A 20,633-nucleotide genomic window follows, 5' to 3' on the forward strand; every position below is an offset into this window, starting at 1 on the left:
GTTGAAATCTGAAGTGACCGGCGGTGCGAAAATTGATTTCGAACCTAATTAAAATGTCGCAACTCAATTTGGCATTCGGCCAAATAACCGGACACCGCCCATAAGAATTTCTTCAGAAATTTCTCCAAGAATTCATTTAGGAAGTTTTCCATTGATTTCTTATGAAACTTCGAAAATCCTTCTGAAGGCATCAGCATTTTCTCTAGAAGTTTTATATTTCTATATTATTGAAATTTTCTCAGCTCTAGGCTGGTTCATCTCTGCATTAAGAAATTCTTTTAAAGCTTGTTTCATAAATTCTTTTACTAGCGTTTTTTTTTTCAGAGAATATTCTTTCAGCAATTCGTGCAGATATTTTTTTCACGAACTTATCCAGAGATTTCCTGGGTAATTTCTACAAGGATTTAGATGAAATTAATCGTAGGAATGTCTACAAGTTTTTTCTTTCTAATTACTTCAGAAAATCATCCAGAAAATCCAGCATGAATTCCTCCAAAGATTCTTGAATTATTACTTCCAGTGATTCAAGCACAGACAATCACAATTCTAGCAGCAATTCCTCCACAGATTCCTGCTGAAATTTGTATAGATTCAGAAGTTCCAGAAGTATTCCTCCTTACATTTCCCCAGAAATTCCTCCAGCATTTACTCCAAGGGCATCTAGGCTTTTTTCTACGGATTCAAACATTTCCCTAGAAATGTCTTCAGGAGCTTTTCTAAAGCTTCTCTATATTTTTTCAAGTTTCGCTAGGCATTTCCCAAGATGATTCCCTGGAGTTTCTCCAGAAATTTCTGCTAAAAATCCTTTTGAAATTCCTTCTGAAATTTCCCTAGGATTTTTTTTAAAAATACCTTTAGCGATTTTTACAGGAATTAGACTGGAGATTCTTCTAAGAACTCTTTATGATTTTTTATAGTAATTCCTACATGGATTCCTTCTGAAATTTCTTCAGAAATATCTTCAGGGACTCTTTCAGTATTTCAAGGGGTCATTTATGAATTTCCGCCAGGAATTTATTCAAAAGTTGTTCCGTAGATTTTTCTTCATAAAATTTCGCCATCTTTGAAAAAAAATCTGCGCATATTGCTCCATTAGTTCCTCCATAAATTCCTTTAGAAATTCCTTCAAGAATTCCAGCAGAAAATCCAACAAATGTTTTTTTAGGATGCTCCTGCGATTCCGTCAGAAATATTTGCTGGAATACCTTCATAGATTTCTATATATAGATTTTTCAGCAGATCTTTCTGAAATATCATAAAATAATAATTAGGATGAATCATTAAGGATTTTTAGAATCCCCGAACTGAGTCCCTGGACAGAAGATACCTGTGGAGATTCATGGAAAAAAATTCTTGAAAAATCCCTGAAAGAACTCCTGGAGATACCTCAGAAGAAATGCTTCGAAAAATTTCTTGTAATATTTCTCAAGATATGAGTGGAAAGCTAGCTGAAATTTTTGAAAACCATATTCCTGAAGAAATACTTCAAGGAAACAAGTAAATTTCATAAGGATTTTTATTAACTTCCAAAAGAAATACTAGGATGAACTGAAGAACCCTCTGCAGGTACTCCTATTACACGGTCCGACAAAAAATCAACTTTTGTTCTGCCCAGCTCTAAATTTCATTTTTTCTGATTGCTCCCGACTAGAAACTCATAAATCTGAAGTTTTGACCCTCCCCCTCCTGGGAGTTTTAAAATTTTGAAAAATCGAAAAATTTCGAGGTTTTTTGATCGCCATTTTGGCTAAATGCACGATATCGAAAAAGTAAAAGGTTGACCACGGAGCTTTAGGGGTTGTGCAACTACCAACAAAATTTCACGAAGATCCGTCAAGCCATTCTCGAGAAACGGTGTTTTTACGAAATGATGTTTTATAGATTTCTTATATTGCAAGCAAAGAATTCAACTACTATATGGCACAATTGCTGATTTAACCATGCCATTTAGCATCATGGTGTCTTCGAGGAAGTTTTTCAGTACAATAACGTGCTTCTTTTAACCTGTTGGTAAAAATGATCAACGATTTCCTATCATGTAACCTTCAAAATATAGCACTAGATTTTATCGAGTTCTTTTTGTAGCTCTAGTAATTAAGCTTTTAATGCAAGTACTTCAGAACATTTGCCTCATACTTGGGGAAAAAGTTCGCATGTGATAAAAGATAGTTGATTGGTAAAAAGTCCATTTATTTCAAGTTAATTTATGTTTATCCTTTACCTATAGCAAGAATGTCAGAAAGATAGGGTAATTGATCCGATCATGGAGGAGTTAAGCACTGGGTTCATGTTTAAACCACAATTATATCGCCCCAAGCAAACTTTTTACATGGATTGAATTGAAAATAATAAAATCCATCCTTAATCTACGGAAAAATAACGAAATATTGCCACTTTGATGTTGTTATGAGCATTTTATTCGTTTTTATCTGAAAGAACATTGTGTTCCTAATGTTGCGGTATGTGTTCCTAATGTTGCGGTATTTTGTTCCTATTGTTGCGGTATCCCATTGAAATCATATGGGATACCGCAACATTAGGAACACTACCGCAACAATAGGAACACAGCAGCAAACACATTTAGGAAAATATTTTTTTAAAATAGGTTTTTGGGCAAATCTTAAGCAAACAAATGGTGCAATCTCATAATTTAAGCACCATACATCTATTAAAAATACCTTTTGGTAACATTTCAGTCGAAAAAGTGCTCAATTGCCATTACCGCAACAATAGGTACTACCACAACGATGGGAACAATTACCCTACTTTCGCTTGATACACTGAAAGCCGAAAAAATTCCCTATAGCATCAAAATGTGTTTTTTTTATTTGGATCTCAATATCATTATTCGCCATCTTAAATCGATTTAAACGTGATTTGGTTGACGATACTTTTTTATTCGTAAGTTTATGATTTTTTGTTTCATTTATTTTTTTTGAACATCCCTACACTTTTATCTTTTTTCTTAAAGCCAATTTAAGTTCTCATTGTTTGAGTGAAAAACATTTTGAGATTTTGTGATTACTGTTGAAATGTTTCGATATTTTAATATTCTTTAGGAAAATTTCACTTTGCTTTTTCATTTGCTACTTGTGGAAAAATAATGCTAGTGTTTAATTCCGCAAAACTATTTTATGATGATAGCATGATTGGGGCAAATTTTGAAATATGTAAATTGTCGCTATTTAATACAAAAGAAACAATGACATCTGAGAGGTCACCAAACATAAATTTTTGAATGATAAAAAATGAAATACGCTTCAGAAGACATCATATTAGTTATTTATGTAACAATTTGCAATATGATGAGTGCTGTAAAAATCGAGTATTGCAACGAGTTGCATACATTTTTTGCAAAGAAAAAAATGTCATTTGAATATAATCGTTTCCATCAACATCATCGTGCTTCGCTGTGGTTGAATAGGAATGGCTACGTGCTCAATCTTGCTGAACACAAAATTTGAATCAAGCATGCCGTGCTATAACCGTCACAGTTTTTCAAGCTCTAGCCGTAGAAACTGAGGTTGTCAATGAAACAATTGCATTATGACTCATAATGTAATCGAAATGAGTTGCATTATGAACCATAATGCATCGTGGTATCGTGCGGAAAAGTAGGCCGTTACCTTACCGAAACGGCAAGTATTAAAAATATATTCAGATATGCTTATCAATCCTTGCTATCAGATATAAAATACAAAAATATTCAAACTATACCCTGCCCTAAGTCGGGGATGGGTATTAGAGGGTTGGAATTAATTACTGTAATGTCAACATAAAAATAAAATATGATCTAATATTTTTCAATGAACGACAAACCCATCAATTATAGCGTCTACTACATTGGTTCCCTGTGGAATGGCTGAATTTCAAAAAAATATGAGCTTTTGCACAAGTTCACTTATTTGGCGTTTGGGCGGTGCACACAGAATGTGTTTGTTTTCATGGACATCTAGATAACACGGCTCCGCACGTTTCAGCGCCGTATCTATAGCTTAACTAAAAGCTTTACACATCAACCAACAACTAACTATTAAGTCTATGTCTAAACTATTAGATTTAGCTATGTTGTCAATATTGTGTAGAATTAAGGAGTTTTTAATAATACAATTTAAAAAAAGTTTTTCTTGGGTTTCTTCTAAAAATGGTTTATTTTTGGCACTTCTTAGCTTATGATGGTTCAAGTGGATTTTAAATTTATTAGTATTGTTCAAAAGAATTAATTTGCAGTTTTTAATGACGAAGAAACTAAAAAAAAGGTTTTTTTTTGTTTAAGGCGATTAAGTAAATTTTGAGATTATGGTATTTTTCGTATAAAAATGGTCATAATTACGAAAACAAAATAAAAGGATACGAGATTTAAGTCTTAAACACAAATGTATGATATTACAAGTATAAAAAGTATTCAGAGATTTGTGGAACATTCATTGCTCTATATAAAAAAAAACAAGTTGATAATTTGATCCTAAGAAAAATTTGGACCTCCAATATTGAAAAAAGGATAAAAAATTTGAAGAAACTTCTACATTTTTGCATATATCAAAAACTTATAATTTGGCCGTTTGTTTTCATGGGTTTCGTAGCCGAACGGTTATCGGCGTCAGTCGTTTAGGTGTTTCGTAAGCCTCGGAGTGTGGGTTCGATTCCCGCTCCAGTCGGGGAAAACTTTTCGTCAAACGGAAAATTCTCCACTGGGCCACTGGGTGTTATGTGCACACTTAGAATAAATTACAGTATTCGGTGAAAAAAATCACCGAAACTGGTCTGTAAACAAGCAAACTACAGTATTACGGCGAAATCGATGAAATAGCAGGAGAAAATCGGTGAAATCTAAGAAATCACCGAAGAACCGGTGAAATCAGACAAATTTACAGGAGACCTGTGAATATTTTACCGAACAGATCGGTGATGGGACTATTTTACCGTACTACAGTAAAATGCGTTTGACAGCCACGCCGGCAGCTTCGAGCGTCAGTTCTATTACAATTTGCGCATCATCTCCAAGCAAGACTCTCTTGTACAGTGGCAGCAAGTGTGGTTCCTGATCAGAAGGCCATGTATTCAGTCCCATCATCGACGTTTTTTATGAAAATATTGTTTTTTGTGCTCGCATAAAATCGCCGTAAATTTGTAAAATTTACCGTACGTTCAGTGACATTGAGAATTTGTTTGTAAACAAACATACCGAACGTTCTGCGATTTTTACGGTAAATTTGTAAAAATTACCGAACTTTCCGGTAATTTTGACAGATGCATTTTCCTGAGATTCGCATTACGTTCGGTGGTTTGAAAAATCACCGAACTTTTTACCGCACGTTCAGCTGTTGAGATTACGGTAAAATTTTACCGTAATCCGTCATTTTTTCTAAGTGTGTGTGTTGTCCGTTGTCGAATGTTTGTATTGTTCAGTCTGTAGAGGCCGCAAGGTCGAAGACGGTGTAATTGTCTTTTTTCTTAATCTATTGCTTTTGTTGTGATTGGTTACCTCTCACCTCAGTCGGTGAGACAAAAATATCTTATTACGTCTTACTTAGGAAGGAAAGTCTAGCTGTTCGTCCCGGCCCATGTGTCAATGGGTACAAATGCGAAAGTACAAGTAATTGTCTTATTTAGAAAAACAAAATGATTGACCTATTGATCTATACCTGTGAGAATATAATTACATAATATAATATATTTATATAATAATATCAAAAGTGAAAAAAGTTATTGAGGAAAAAATCACTTTCAAGGGGCCACCGGTAATAAAAACGTAACGTATCTTGAAAACTAACAGAGTTTCTATTTTGGCGTCTTCGACAAAGTTATTCAAAACAGCATTTTCTACAACTTTTATGAAGACATCAACCTTGTATCTTGAAAAATTCAAAAAGTAAATTTTCTATCTCTCTTTTGGGGGGATTGATCATTTTTACCAACAGGTTAAAAGAAGCACGTTATTGTACTGAAAAACTTCCTCGAAGACACCATGATGCTAAACGGCATGGTTAAATCAGCAATTGCGCCATATAGTAGTTGAATTCTTTGCCTGCAATATAAGAAATCTATAAAACATCATTTCGTAAAAACACCGTTTCTCGAGAATGGCTTGACGGATCTTCGTGAAATTTTGTTGGTAGTTGCACAACCCCTAAAGCTCCGTGGTCAACCTTTTACTTTTTCGATATCGTGCATTTAGCCAAAATGGCGATCAAAAAACCTCGAAATTTTTCGATTTTTCAAAATTTCAAAAACAATGCCCCTCCCCTCTCCCAGGAGGGGGAGGGTCAAAACTTCAGATTTATGAGTTTCTAGTCGGGAGCAATCAGAAAAAGTGAAATTTGGAGCTGGGCAAAAAAATTGTCGGACAGTGTAATTATTTCTTGAAAATTTATGGAGAAATTTAAACGAAGTACTTAAAAAACTAAAGGGAAAAAAACAGGAACTTGCAAGAATCTCTGAAAGAATCAGCGAAGAAATCTTTGGAAAAAATTCTGCTACAATTTCAAGATGTAATCCTGCAAGAAGCTGTAGAGGAATGTTTGCCGGAACGGCATTTTTTAAGGAATATTTGTAGGAACACCTCAAACAATCTCATGGGAAGCCGAATTTGTTCTAAGTCATATGTCTGTTTTTCTGTGGTATAGGCGTGTTAATTTTTAAGATGAATTATGTTTAGCACATTGGAATTTGCCTGACTACTGATCATAAATGTGTTTGAAGATTTACATTAAGGCGTCAATAGAATAACATTTCATCAGTTGTTGAAAAACGATCAACTGCACAGTATCCAGCATAAAATAAAATACCCTACTGAAGTGCATTAGCTTGCACCAGAGGTTCCCAAACTTTTTGCTACCGCGGCGCCTTTTGAAATTTTCAAAATTTTCGCGGCGCACCAACAACTTTTTACAAAGAATTTTAATAATTTGAACACCTGCAGTTCAAAATTACAAATATAAATCGCAAAAAAGCCTTCAATGTCATGCTTTTTTATAATAAAAAAAAAGAAAAATTGCTTAAAGATTCGCAGAACTTAACACGAATTTTAGATTTCTGAAGGATTGAATTGAAAAACTTTTAATTTTTAAATAAAGTACAGGGGATAGACAAAATGATCGGGACAGGCAAAATTTTCACTTTTCAAAAAAAGTTCAAATAGCTGTAACTTTTCGAAAAGTGCATCAAATATTCTCAAAATTTTACTGTGAGTCCATCAACTAATTGTGTATCAGTGGTCCAAATTTAGAAAAGATCAGACCATTCTTCACGAAGTTATAAAGATTCTTGAAAAAGGTAAAATTATCGGATAGCTAACTTTGAGCTGTTATGTCTTCGAATTCAATGAATCGAATGGAATGAAATTTTGACCATTTATGACTTACATAATGAGCTATGAAAAACCATTGACTTAACTTAATATTCTTAACACGGAAGAAAATTATAACGATTAGATTATTTTTCTAATAAAACACCAAATTATCCAAAACATCAACATTGTTTCAAAATTCAAGATGCAAATTATAGTTTATTTAATTTCCCTCTAATTGACTACTATATAAATGTGTTTTGAAGGAAAGTAACAACATAGCCACCAATAAATTTAAAAAGTAATAGAATGCATATTAAAAATAGACCAATTCACTAAATATCATGAAAAATTAAAATCGCTATAATTTTGTCTCTTGTTAAAAATTCCAAGTTTAGTTAAATGTTTTACAGAGTTCATTATATAAGTAATGAATGGTCAAAATTTCATTTCAATCGGTTCATTGAATCCTGAGATATAACAGCTCAAAGTTGGCTATTGGATAATGTTACCTTTTTCAAGAATCTTTATAACTTCGTGGAGATTGGCCCGATCTTTTTCAAATTTGAACCACTCATACACAACTAGCTGATGAACACACAGTAAAAAATTGAGAATATTTGATACACTTTTCGAAAAGTTACAGCTAGTTGAACATTTTTTGAAAAGTTAAAATTTTGCCTGTCCCGATCATTTTGTCTATCCCCTGTACCTAGATTATCAAATTTAAGGGAAAATAGATATAAAAATGAATTGTTCAGAACCTGTCAAAACGGCTGACAGTGATGGTGAAGGGTCATGTTTTTGTATTCGGTACTTAAAAAACTCAACTCAACAACTCAAAAAAAGCGGTTTCAGAATCATGCATGAAATCGACACATAAATTATCGCAGATTTTTCACGATAAGGGGCTAAACCAGTCTATAGGAGGAAATCTTAATCATAGAGACAAACTAACAAGTTATGATAGTGATGTAAATAAAAATATCGTCCCGAAATGTTTGACACAGCACGAAGACCTGGAGATTGACAGTAGACTACACAGATAAAAATAATGAGATTTACACGTCATGTAAACTTCATTTTAGTCATGTAAACTTAGTGTTGTGATGGTTTACATGATATATCATGTAAATTTGTGTTACAGTAGACGTTCGATAACTGCAACATGTTTACGTTTCACTTAGCGAACGAAAATCCGATAACTGCAACACCTGACCGTGTCAACAAACCATCAACTGACATAAAATGAACGCGAACTTCATCCGACTGTTCATTTGGGCTAACATGGCGCACGATTTTGACGGATGGCGGTGCGATAACTGCAAAATTGTTGCACTTACCGGACTTGCAGTTAAAAAGCATTGCAGTTAAACCGTTTGCACCGACCGAACGTCTACTGTATATGTCATGTAAAAACTCAGAGCCATGCGGAATTACATGACATATAATGGAAGTTTACATGATATTTTATGACTTTTACATGATATGTCATGTAAACTTCTGTGATATCCCACGCTCCAAACATGTGCATCATATGCCACAGAATTTTACACTCTTTTTTCGATCTGTGTACTTATAGATGATAGTATTATGGAAAGAACTTCAAAACAGTTTCTGGAAATACCTACTTTGAATTACAAGCTATTGATAAAATCGAAAACTAAGCCGAATCATAAAAAGTTCAACAATTTGAGAGACCTACGAAAATTTTCAATATTTCGGATATATAAAATTTTTGTAAAAATCTAAATGTTTCATGAGGACATAATAAATTCCGGAAAACATTCGTAGACTGGAATATTTACTATTTAATTGAAAATTTTTGAAGAGGAAAAACCCCTTTGAATGACTTTCTTTTGAAGTATTCCACAAAAAAGCCAAAACATTGGTATCGAATACAAAAAAGGGTTTGATTTGACACTAGTTTTACAAAACAATACAAAACAGCTATAAATTCTGCCTTCAATAATAAGAGTTTGTTCTTTGTGTTTTTTTCCCAAGAGCCTGCGGCGCACCTGAGAGATGTTCACGGCGCACCAGGGCGCCGCGGCGCACAGTTTGGGAAGCACTGGCTTGCACTACTACATACATGGTCGTCGTCAACCTTAATATTTTCATATGTGAAGGAATAACAACTAGTGATCACTGTTTGTTTTGCTCACGTTATCAATATGTACTGTCGGTAAGATTACGGATGATATACACATATTGCATATTTCCTCGCGGATTGACTTCATCGCTCCTGCTACCGCCGTCTAGCAAATGATGGTCAATCAGTTCACTTTAGACTATCGACAAGCACGATTGGTGGCTTATCTTACGGGGAAGCAGACGATATGGCAAACTTTGAACCTACCGAGCACCAGCATACGCGCTACAACCCCCTGAATGGGCAGTGGATTTTGGTGAGTCCCCACCGCATGAAGCGGCCTTGGTCTGGCCAGGAGGAACAACCGCAGCGCAACGACCTACCCGAGTTCGATCCGACTAATCCGTTGTGTCCAGGTGTGACCCGCTCCAATGGAAGTGTAAGTTTATTGATATATACGATTGTGATTTGTATTAATTAAAGACACGTTCTCGAAATTAGAAAAATCCCATCTACAAATCGACGTTCGTGTTCACGAATGATTTTCCGGCCTTGTTGGAGGACGTTCCATTGCCACCGGAAAGTGACGACCCACTGTTTCAAACCGGAGGTGCTCGAGGCACCTGTCGCGTAATGTGCTTCCATCCCAAATCGAACAAGACCCTTCCGGTGATGACACCGAAGGAAATCCGCACGGTCATCGATGCGTGGATAGCGGAGTTTAAAACTCTGGCTAGCAAGTACACGTGGGTGCAGATTTTCGAGAACAAGGGAGCTAGCATGGGGTGTTCGAATCCGCATCCTCACTGTCAGATTTGGGCATGTTCGTTCTTTCCCAATGAGCCTCGCGTGAAGGACGAAAAGCTCAGAGAGTACTATCAGAAAAATGGCACCGCTTTGCTGGACGATTATGCCAGGAAGGAGGTAACGAAAAAGGTAAGGTGATTATTGATGACAAATTTGAATTTAACTAGCAATTTTTAGTTAGAATATCTGAAACAGACAGGAAACACAAGAAAATCTAAAGTGGAATCCATTATTTTTCCAGGAACGCGTCGTTATCGAGAATCCCGACTGGTTGGTCGTGGTTCCCTTCTGGGCGAGTTGGCCCTTTGAGACGATGATCATCTCGCGGAATGGAAACCGTCGAATTTCGGATCTGAGCCTACAGCAAATCAACAACCTGGCCATCGTTATCAAAGAGCTAACAATCAAATACGACAATCTGTTCAAGTGCTCGTTCCCGTACAGCATGGGCTGGCATGGGGCACCCACCGGTGATCTGATAGGTCAAGATGATAAGCCCTGGACGCTGCATGCCATGTACTACCCACCGCTGCTACGTTCGGCGTCGGTCCGTAAATTTATGGTGGGATTCGAACTGCTGTGCCAACCCCAGCGGGATCTGACTCCCGAGCAAGCAGCTGGTCGATTGCGTGAACTATGTGGCAAAAAACATTACAGCGAGCATATTTAGATAGAGGCTTTCACACAGTGAATTGACGAGGCTAGATGAAGTGGAGTAATGATGTTGTTTATTGAGGATCGATCGGTTCGTTCGGGGTGATTGAATGTTATTCGGACGAGCAAACATCAACATGGCGATGGCGGTAGTTATATAAAATTGTTTTCCTAAGATTTCCTTACGCTCTGCCTCCGCTCGAGGGTTTGCAGCTCATGTAACAAAGATGCGACGTTGTAGCGAAGCCTGTGGAACATTGATAAGCTGAGCTCGAAGCTGAGGAATTCTCCGTCGGTTTTCTGTATGTGTAGAATGATCGTGGGATGCCGGGCCGAAGATCTAAATATAGATGAGAAGCATTAATCAAAAGTCATTGAAACAGTAGTTGCATTTAAGGACAAACGTCTTGAAATCCCGCATCAACAGTGCATCAGAACTTCAGACGCACAAATCTTAAGAAGCAAGCTTCAAACAACAGTGCATTTTATTATTCTGTTCTTACTCACTTGTAATTTCATTTTCATTTTCATTTTGCAGCATTTGGTGGGGCAATGAGAGCGCAAGTCAGTCCAAAGCCGATGATAAGGAGGGGTAATGGCTGAATAGTCTTTGCTGACCACATAAACGCCATGGGATAGGAAAAGGGTATTTTGGTGTGGGACTAGGGTGTTGGTGCAGACTTGACGATATCAATGCTATTCAGATGCAAAATAACTTTAAGGCTCAATAGTGAATCGCATATCTTCCAAAACCAAAAAAACAATAATCCACAAAATACCAAGCAAGTCATAGAAAGAAAAAGCGCCCGATTGTTTATTTTGTCAATTATAACAAACGGAAACTTCTACCCTCTCCGACTCGCCAGTCACCCCGGAAAAAATGTCCCTTCAGTTCTGGAAAATATATTATCCCCAATTAAGCCTTTAATCGAATTGTCCGCGTGGTCTTGTAGTACCCCTGCTAGGTAAGAATCAGTCATTGCCATACATATTAAATGCTAGACATGACCCCATGGATAGCATTTGCATATGTAAAAGCTTTGCTGATGTGACTTTCCTATTAGGCAATTCTCTCATCTCATGTTTGTCTTCAAAACCTTATCAAGCTTAGAAAATTGAAGTTGATAAACAATACATTACAAGGTTCGAATTCCCATAGAATGAGATCATTCATTCGCACTACAACACCATAGGAGATAATACCACATTGGCTGATTACAGTACGAATGTGAAAAATCTCCCTTTTCCCCCTATCCGCAACCCGGGGACGCGCCCTGTTGGATTTCGAAAGCCTCGGAGAATATTACAAACCTTCAATGGCATTCCCATAAACTAACCCACATTGCCCATTCAGGGGTCTGACTGGGCCTATTACTCTCCCTCAGTTTGTAATATTCTCTCCAACTTGAAATTATATTTTCCCGGCACATAAATGACTTCGACAAATGTTCGATATACTATGCAGCGTCATGATCAGTATAACTATATCAGATGACTTGGAGATCTGATTCTTACAGAATTGTTTGCCATTGATTATACATTCAGCTATTCTAATCATTACTGCAAAGGCCATCGACCACATGCCTGAAATCAAAGCTTCCTGGAAGATATAATCCAAGCCCAGGGATTCTGTTCTTACTCACTTGTAATAAGCTTAAAATAAGAAGATCAGATGCGCTGGTTATGTTTACGAAGAGTTTTGTGCGCTCGAAATCGTGAGTAGGTGCCAAAGTCGGCCATCGTGGCGGCCATTTTGGGATTTTAACAAGTCTGTCCTTAAGGTAAACTCGTAGGAAAAACATAAGAGGGTGTCAGTTTTCGTTGATTTTATGTCGGTTTATTTTTTGCGATTTTATTAAATGACTAGCCTAATCAAATTTAGCAATAAATATAATTACATTGAAATAATTGTTTTGATTTTCATTCATTGCCGAAGCACCATTGGAAAAAAAATGTTGTTGTGCAAATATAGATAGCTCATACATGTTCATAGCAAACTGTACGTGACTGAATATTGCCTAGTTTGGGTGGTGGCTACGGTTAGGATAGCTCAGACCAATCTTCAGCATAAAAACAGCAACGATCAATCTTTGCAGACTTATGCAAAATGGCACAGCCCAAGAGGCTTTATTTCAAGAACCTTACTTTCGTAAGGGGAATTTCTATCTAGGAAACTTTTGATCCCGATGCTTGCTATTTTCAGCAAAAATGAAATGGCAAACTTGCGTGTCATGCCTCGACCATGTGTGCTTGTCAACAATGCAATTGTTACTACACTCATCTCTAAACTAACAACCAGAGTACATATGTGCTATTTCAATTGATGTATTTGTTGGAAACCTCAACAGGAAATACGTCTATTATTCGGTTTATTTACCACATGATGAACCATGACGGGTTCATGGCGATGGCACAAACTTTCCAAACGTGCCGCTGCAGTCGACCTACTGAGACCTGATACCAAGAGGATCACTACAGGAAATCCTGGAGACAATTAAGAGGAAAAAAAGGAAACCCCGAATGAAACTCCGGAAAGAATCCCAGAACAAAACATGCAAGAAAATCAAACTTCAGCATAAAAAATAGTTCCGATTACTCTGCAGACTTATGCATAACAGTATAGCCAATGTGGATTTAGTCTAAGAACCTTAATTTCATAAGGATTTCTTTCTAGGTAATCTTGTGAATCCAGTGTTTACTACTTTCAGTAAAAATGAAATGGCAAACAACTCACGTGACATGCATCGAGCATGTGTGCTTGTCAACAATGCAATTATTATTACACTTGTGGTGGCATAAATTTCGAGTCACCCTATCTTTTGAGACACCCTACCCGAGCAAAGTTTCATAACAACCGGATAACATACTGTGTTATCTGATATCAAACATAATTAACTGAATTTGTTCTCATTGTGGCTGAATAAGCAGGCAACATAACAAACATGATAACAACCAAGTATACCCGAGATACCAATAAAATATCTCATTATGTTATCAACAGAGGCACCCTGATAACAACTTCTGTAAATCTATCAATTTTATCTAATTGAAAACTTATTTTGTTATCAGAGAGATATTTGCAACGGTCATTGATAACTAACTCCCGTTGGTGTTGTCGACGACGATGCCCCCAGTTTGACAGGTAATGGTAACATAAACTACCAAGTTGATAACACAAAATTGTAAAATGAGTTCTGGAGCGAACACTAGTTATCAGTTTGTTACTGCTCAGTTATTGTACTTTGCTCGGGTAGTGAGTAACTGTCATTCGCGAAGCCATCAGTAGTGTAGAACCTCAGAGAGCAATAAACAACATTTTGTAGTTGAGTTTAATTCGTCGCGTTCTCATTTTATTCGTTCGAATCGTCCCACAAATTGGTGACCCCGACGCGGATCGATACGGTTCCGATCATAAAACACCGTGTCGCGTCGAAATCGAGTTGAAAATCGGCAACGCTATCGGAATTCGTGCCTCGAAGGAAATCAAAATGGCGAACCAAAACAACGACGCAGTTCCAGCTCCCGCGTCAGCCGTCGCGTCGGAGGCAATTAAGTTGCCGGAATTCTGGAAAAACGACCCCCATATGTGGTTTGCCCAAGCGGAGGCCCAGTTTCATCTGGCCCAAATGACAAAGGATGACACAAAATTTTGGCACATTATCGCTAAAATTGATCAAACAGTGATCTGCCACGTATCCGATCTAGTCTCCAATCCACCGGCTCAAAACAAATATGGATCAGTGAAAGATCGTCTGATCGCGCGATTCGCCTTATCTCCACAGGCGCGGCTTGAGCAGCTTCTCGGTTCTTGTGATTTGGGTGATTTGAGACCAACACATCTACTAGCGAAGATGCAGGAGAGTGCTACCGGATTGAATGTGGACGACAGCTTGATGAAAATGCTCTTCCTTCAGAGGATGCCATCGAACGTTCGAGCAGTCCTTAGCATCAGTGACGGAAGCCTGCAGAAACTGGCTGAAATGGCGGATAAAATGGTCGATTCGTCATCGGTTGCCGTTGCAGCTGTGAATGTTCCAGCCCCTGCCGTTGGACACAATCCGGACTACGCTTCTTTGAAAGAGGAAATCGAAGTTCTAACTGCGGAGATTCGTCGATTGAAGGCTGATCCAACGAGAAATCGCAGCCGATCGTCATCGAGGCCACGATCACGGAATGATGACATCTGTTGGTACCATCGGAAGTATGGAGGCCGTGCCGAACGCTGCCGGGAACCGTGCACCTACAACCGTCAAAAAAACTGAACGAATGCCCATCTCAAACGGCGCAGGTGGGTGGTAGTTCTAAAAGTCGCCGACTCTTGATTTTTGACAAAACTAGCGCAGTTCGGTTCCTAGTCGACACGGGTTCGGACGTGTCCATCATTCCGGCATCCAAACGAGACAGAACAGGAGGAACAATCCCGTTCTCTCTTCACGCAGCCAACGGTACTAAAATTCAAACACGTGGAAGCCAATTGGATTCTTTTCGCAAAAATTTTCCTCGAGTCAGCAAAAATATTCTACCTTCGGTAGAGAGCTAACAGCTGCAAAACTAGCTGTTAAACATTTTCGTCATCTCATTGAGGGCAGGCACTTTACGATTTTCACAGACCATTTTCCTCTGACCTACGCCCTTACCACAAACCCGACAAGTCGTCTTCCTCATGAGGAACGCTATCTCCAGTTCATAGTAGAATTCACGACAGACATTCGCCACATTAGCGGCAAAGACAACATTGTCGCGGATGCGTTGTCAAGAGTTGACTCTGTAGCTGCTAACATTGACTTTGAAGCGATCGCAAAAGATCAACGAAGTGATCGGCAGCTCAAGGAGCTTTTATCGTCCAAAACAACTTCTTTGAAGACTTGAAAGGATCATCGGCTGAGCTGGTGTATGGCCAGGCGCTGCGAATTCCTGGAGAATTTTATGATCCACCGGTAACCAAGGTTGATCGTTCGGAACTAGCCAGTCACCTGCATAAAACTCTCAACGTTTTGAAATCACCGACTCCAGTGCACCATGCGAAAGAAAAGCCTTTCGTCCATCAACGGTTGAAGGATTGCAGCCACGTCTTCGTTCGAGTGGATTCCGTAAAAAAGCCGCTGCAGCAACCCTACGAAGGACCGTACCAGGTTTTAAAGAAATATGACAAATTTTTTGAAGTTTCTATTGCGGGTAAACCTCATGTTATTTCAATCAATCGAATCAAACCCGCCTTTTTGTGTGATGATGGCTTATCAGATTATCCTCAGGATGATCAGAAAACTGTAGTTACAAGTTCAGGCCACAGGGTTCGCTTCCTAGTGTAACTGGGGGGGGCATATGTGGTGGCATAAATTTCGAGTCACCCTATCTTTTGAGACACCCTAGTGAGTAACTGTCATTCGCGAAGCCATCAGTAGTGTAGAACCTCAGAGAGCAATAAACAACATTTTGTAGTTGAGTTTAATTCGTCGCGTTCTCATTTTATTCGTTCGAATCGTCCCACACACTCGTCTCTTAACTATCACAATTGCATTCACAACTAATATATCTTTTGAAAAACTCAACGGATCACACGTCTATTTTTGGTTTATTTATCGCATGGCGATCCATCCCCTAGTCCAGGGGTTTTCAGCCCCCTCACTTTTTAAAAATAAATTGCTCTATGGTGCACCGTGCACCTGTTCGTTCATGTATGTCAAGGAATGCAATCTAAAATTTGTCGAAAATGCTGCGGGTAGGTATTTTCAGAGTATCTTCATGTGCATACATTTGTGTTTGGAACATTATTTCCCACACTGGTTTCGCAGCGCGGTGTCACGAACACTAATGCAAATCTACTGGTTGAAAATATGACCATTTGATTTTGTTGGGAACAGCTGATCTTTGTTTACTATTTTCAACCAGTAACTCAGGTGGTGTTCGTGTAATGCAGCGTGTACGTACACGCAACACCCCTAAAAGCTGAAACCACTATATGATTATGCCACTGACTTGCTTGTTTTCTTTACTTGTTGCTGCCGAAAATCAAGGCGTCGAAGATGTTCGACTTGGAATACCTATATTTATTATGGGAACATTTATGAAAACTTTCAGACAAGATCCTTCAAAATGTTGGATAAGAAATTGAGCAGATTAAAAGTGAAACACCAGTCAAAGTATTGGCATTTTTTTCTGATATCTAATGAGAACCTCGACGAAGGACTGCGTTGATTGGTGGATGAAATGAAGTATGATTTTTAATATAAATTTTTCCATGACATCGTGACTGGATTCCTATAGATATCTATGGCAAATTCCACGCAAGAGCATTGGAAACTTCAATTCAGAATTTTTACATACTGCTGATAAGGTTTTTGGTAATTTATTTCTAGATTTTCTGGCAAACTGTTAGAAAATCGATAAACGTTTTCAGTAGAATTTTTGGTTAGCTGATTTTTTAGATCATTGATAGATCCTTTCTCAGGTCCTGAGCAAAGCCGTGGAAATGCTTTGTATGTAGTTAAATTGCTTCTGAAATGTTTGGAAATGTACTTGCAGATTTCTTATAAATACGATGTTTGGTGCTATGGATATCCGTGACGAATTCTTGTGAGAAACTCATGACCCTTTGGGAGCATTTTCAATAGTTTTGGCATGGAATGTGAAGGCAGAATTTCCAAAGTGTCACGGTGCACTTTTCAGGTATACTTAGTGCACTGCGGTGCACGATCTGAAAACCTCTGCCCTATTCATAGCGCACACTGCACTTCAAAAACCCTCCGGTGACTTTTGGCAGTCACATCAATGTTAATCACACCATCTGAGCAGGTCAGACTGGCGTTAGCTGGTGAGCGTCCGGAATACTTAAGCAGTACAGAAACATCTTGGTTTACTTTACATAGGCAACCGTCCAACCTTTATGGTATCTGCTAGGAAAGAAGTAGGTATTAGGCATAATTCTCTGCTCTAGCAGGATATGGCACGGGTGGACCTATTGGCTTTATCTGCCCATCGCTATACCTGTTTCTACAATATTTTGCAGCGCCACCTATGGCGAAGTTGCGTAGTAAAGTCGAACAGTTAAACGCCTTTAATTTTCATCTGGTATGGTGGATAAAATTCAAGAAATGGTGCGCTGAAATTTGTTAAAAAATGCAAAAACCAGAAAATATCTACCGCAAGACCAAAGCCGTGCAACATCTAGGTACCTTACTCAAAATGTTTGTCACCTCACCTGTCCATGAACGAAATGTTGATGCGCCACACCATCCTCCTGGGTGGTGATCGGAGATTTCGCATCTCCCGATAGTTCAGGCTCAGAGGGTCCCGATGCTGCCGCAGTACCTTGACGATATCCTCGATGCAATCGTCCCGAAATTTGAGATCTTTCAGCGATTCCCTCAGTTCGTCGTCTTTCACAATGCCCTTGGGGTAGCGTAGATAAAGTTGGATCAGCTGCAAAATACCGGCGAACAGTTCACAAAAGTGCTCCGGCACATCCTGGTTCGAAGCTTGGAGCTTGTGCACGGCTCGGTCCAAAACGTCTTTGGAGCACGACTTTGTTTCGATGTAGTGGACGCATACTGTAAAAAGGGCGATGATGTTCAATAAGTTGGCTTTTATATTATTTATATTTCCATACCTTGAATTATGGTGCGTAGCACTGCGGTGGATTTCAACTCTGGCACATATTTCTGATAATTTTTATACACTTTTGTGAGGGAATATTTAAAATTAGACGACATTGTTGAGAACGCAAGATATGAATGCAACTCCTGAGAAAAACATGAATGAAAAAATACGAAAACAAAAATCAGCTGTCGAGTGAACTTCTGAACAGTAGAGGCAAAAATGAACTGTTTAGCGAACCATGAATGGGTTTTGACAGCTTCTACGTTTTACAACTTGTTTACACAACGTACTTGGCCTAGCAGTTTTGTCCGTGAAAACTAATTTATAAATTTTATATTTAATGGAGTAAGTAGCACTTAATACTAACTAAATGATTGTAAAAGTAATGATTATTAATATATGCTTTCGTACCGCCAGATCAACATACAATTTCTTGGACCACAGACTGAAACCATCGGTCCATTGTGACGCAATCGACGATGACTTCCATCCGGTTAGCAATCTCATCTCAAGTGACCAAAGGACCCTGGACGTTGGATTCATGGCGTACTCGGTAACGAAGCCTCCCGTTCAAATAGTGTTTACGCTTCACTGCCCAATAGTGGTCCACCGGCTGAAGCTGTGGGTTCACATGGGAGCGCTAAAGACAACTGCCGTCGATGTATACATCCAAAACAAACGAGGAACGTTCGATAAAGTCGGGTGCGGAGAATCGCCATCCGCGGAGATATTTGAATTTGTCAATAACCGGAGAATCTCGCCTACGTCTGCCTCAATTGATTTCCGAACAGCACAGTTTTCATTATTTCCCACTGTTGGCTATTTGCTTGCCAGTTGTTCAACCATAAAGCTGGTTCTGAAAAAGACAACCCGGTGTGTTCCGGTCCTCCGAAAGGTGGAGTGTTGGGGCCAACCAGCTCGAAACTGTCCGAAAGATCTAAAGGACACAATCCAGGCAATGTGGTACAAACCTGCAGTGCCCCAAGAAATCGTAACATCGATAGCATCAGAAAAACCTCAAGCCGTAACTGCCGATACACCGGAAGAATTCTTAGATGAGCTGACCTGTGACATCATGACAATTCCAATGATACTACCTTCGGGAAAATTAGTTGACCAATCGACAATAGAGAAACACAACCAGCAGGAACAAAAGTGGGGTCGACAAGCTTCCGATCCGTTCACAAGCCTTATCTACACCGAAACGAGGAAACCGATCTTCAACGCTGCACTCAAGTCACGCATAGACCAATTTCTCATCAAGCATTCCAACGTGGCGCAGTTCCAGCAGGTCCCGCGCACTGTCGGCACTAATCTAAGAGTCGCATCAATCAATCTCAACTCAAACATCCTCCCGAAACTGTCCAGAAAACGAAAACTGGACTGTGATCCCCCGGAACTAAATCTCTCCTGTTCTTCACTGGAAAGCGCAGTTCGGAAGGCTCTGGCCACCACCACCAGATACACACTGGCCCTCGATACGGGTAAGGATCCATTCGAAAACGCCTGTCACAGTTGCATGAAGAGCCGGGGAAATTTCTACAAAATCGCAACTTGTCAGCATTTGATCTGTCGAGACTGTTTGGATGCGCAAGCACAAAGTCCGTCGAACTGCTGCAAGTGCAGCTGTGGCATCAGGTTCGAACGGAAATCAGTGGAAAAGCATCACGTTAGTTGAGGTGGTTACTAAATAAAGTTTAATCTAATCGAAGCAAGGAACTGCATTCATTTTTTTTTTGTTCATTTCAAAACGGTATCATTGATTGCAAAACTTGAAATTGGGTTCTTTAGGGGTATCCTGATTATTGCATAATCGGAATCTCCGTCCTAAAATTAGTCGAAATCCAAAATTTCATCATTTTCGGTGCCCGGGAACTATTTTTAAAATGCATTTAAAGTTTGTATGGGGAAATTTTTTTGTTCGGGGCGAACTGTCACTTTATCGATTGAACTGTCATTCTAGCCACGGAAATTAAAACTGTTTTGTTTATTTAACCATCAAAACAAATGAATCGGGACGCAATAAAATCATCTTATACTCAAAAAAATGAGCTCTTTCGATTAGGCTAAAGAAAATGGCAATATTTAATTCACTAAACAACCCAATTGAAACAAACCTTACTTGGGTGAAAGTTGACAAAACAAATGGGACGTTCTCTTTAACCCTTATGTTGCCGATAGGGTACCCGGGTACCC

At 38.7% G+C, this 20,633-nt stretch overlaps 4 protein-coding genes across 4 annotated transcripts; 3 read left to right on the top strand and 1 right to left on the bottom strand.

Annotated features, from left to right (window-relative positions):
* Nucleotides 1–9,435: 9,435 nt before the first annotated feature.
* Nucleotides 9,436–12,748, top strand: LOC109427680 (probable galactose-1-phosphate uridylyltransferase). The gene is made up of 3 exons (XM_019703268.3): nt 9,436–9,819; nt 9,882–10,316; nt 10,429–12,748. The coding sequence occupies exons 1-3, from the start codon at nt 9,628–9,630 to the stop codon at nt 10,855–10,857; spliced, it is 1,056 nt and encodes a 351-aa protein (XP_019558813.3). The 5' UTR covers nt 9,436–9,627; the 3' UTR covers nt 10,858–12,748.
* LOC109431483 (uncharacterized) lies at nt 10,894–18,609 on the bottom strand. The gene is made up of 3 exons (XM_019707695.3): nt 18,448–18,609; nt 18,040–18,388; nt 10,894–11,181 (listed from the first exon to the last, which is right to left on the bottom strand). The coding sequence occupies exons 1-3, from the start codon at nt 18,548–18,550 to the stop codon at nt 11,013–11,015; spliced, it is 621 nt and encodes a 206-aa protein (XP_019563240.2). The 5' UTR covers nt 18,551–18,609; the 3' UTR covers nt 10,894–11,012.
* LOC134285234 (uncharacterized) lies at nt 12,900–16,290 on the top strand. The gene is made up of 2 exons (XM_062845684.1): nt 12,900–15,129; nt 15,185–16,290. Exon 1 carries the CDS (start codon nt 14,330–14,332, stop codon nt 15,101–15,103), a length of 774 nt encoding a protein of 257 aa, XP_062701668.1. The 5' UTR covers nt 12,900–14,329; the 3' UTR covers nt 15,104–15,129; nt 15,185–16,290.
* A 69-nt stretch (nt 18,610–18,678) lies between the features above and the next one.
* Nucleotides 18,679–20,148, top strand: LOC109427679 (RING finger protein 37). Its single transcript, XM_019703267.3, has 2 exons — nt 18,679–18,782; nt 18,855–20,148. The coding sequence occupies exons 1-2, from the start codon at nt 18,778–18,780 to the stop codon at nt 20,113–20,115; spliced, it is 1,266 nt and encodes a 421-aa protein (XP_019558812.3). The 5' UTR covers nt 18,679–18,777; the 3' UTR covers nt 20,116–20,148.
* Nucleotides 20,149–20,633: the final 485 nt, after the last annotated feature.

This window comes from Aedes albopictus, chromosome 1 (genome assembly GCF_035046485.1).
Source record: "Aedes albopictus strain Foshan chromosome 1, AalbF5, whole genome shotgun sequence".
Classification (NCBI taxonomy): domain Eukaryota; kingdom Metazoa; phylum Arthropoda; class Insecta; order Diptera; family Culicidae; genus Aedes; species Aedes albopictus.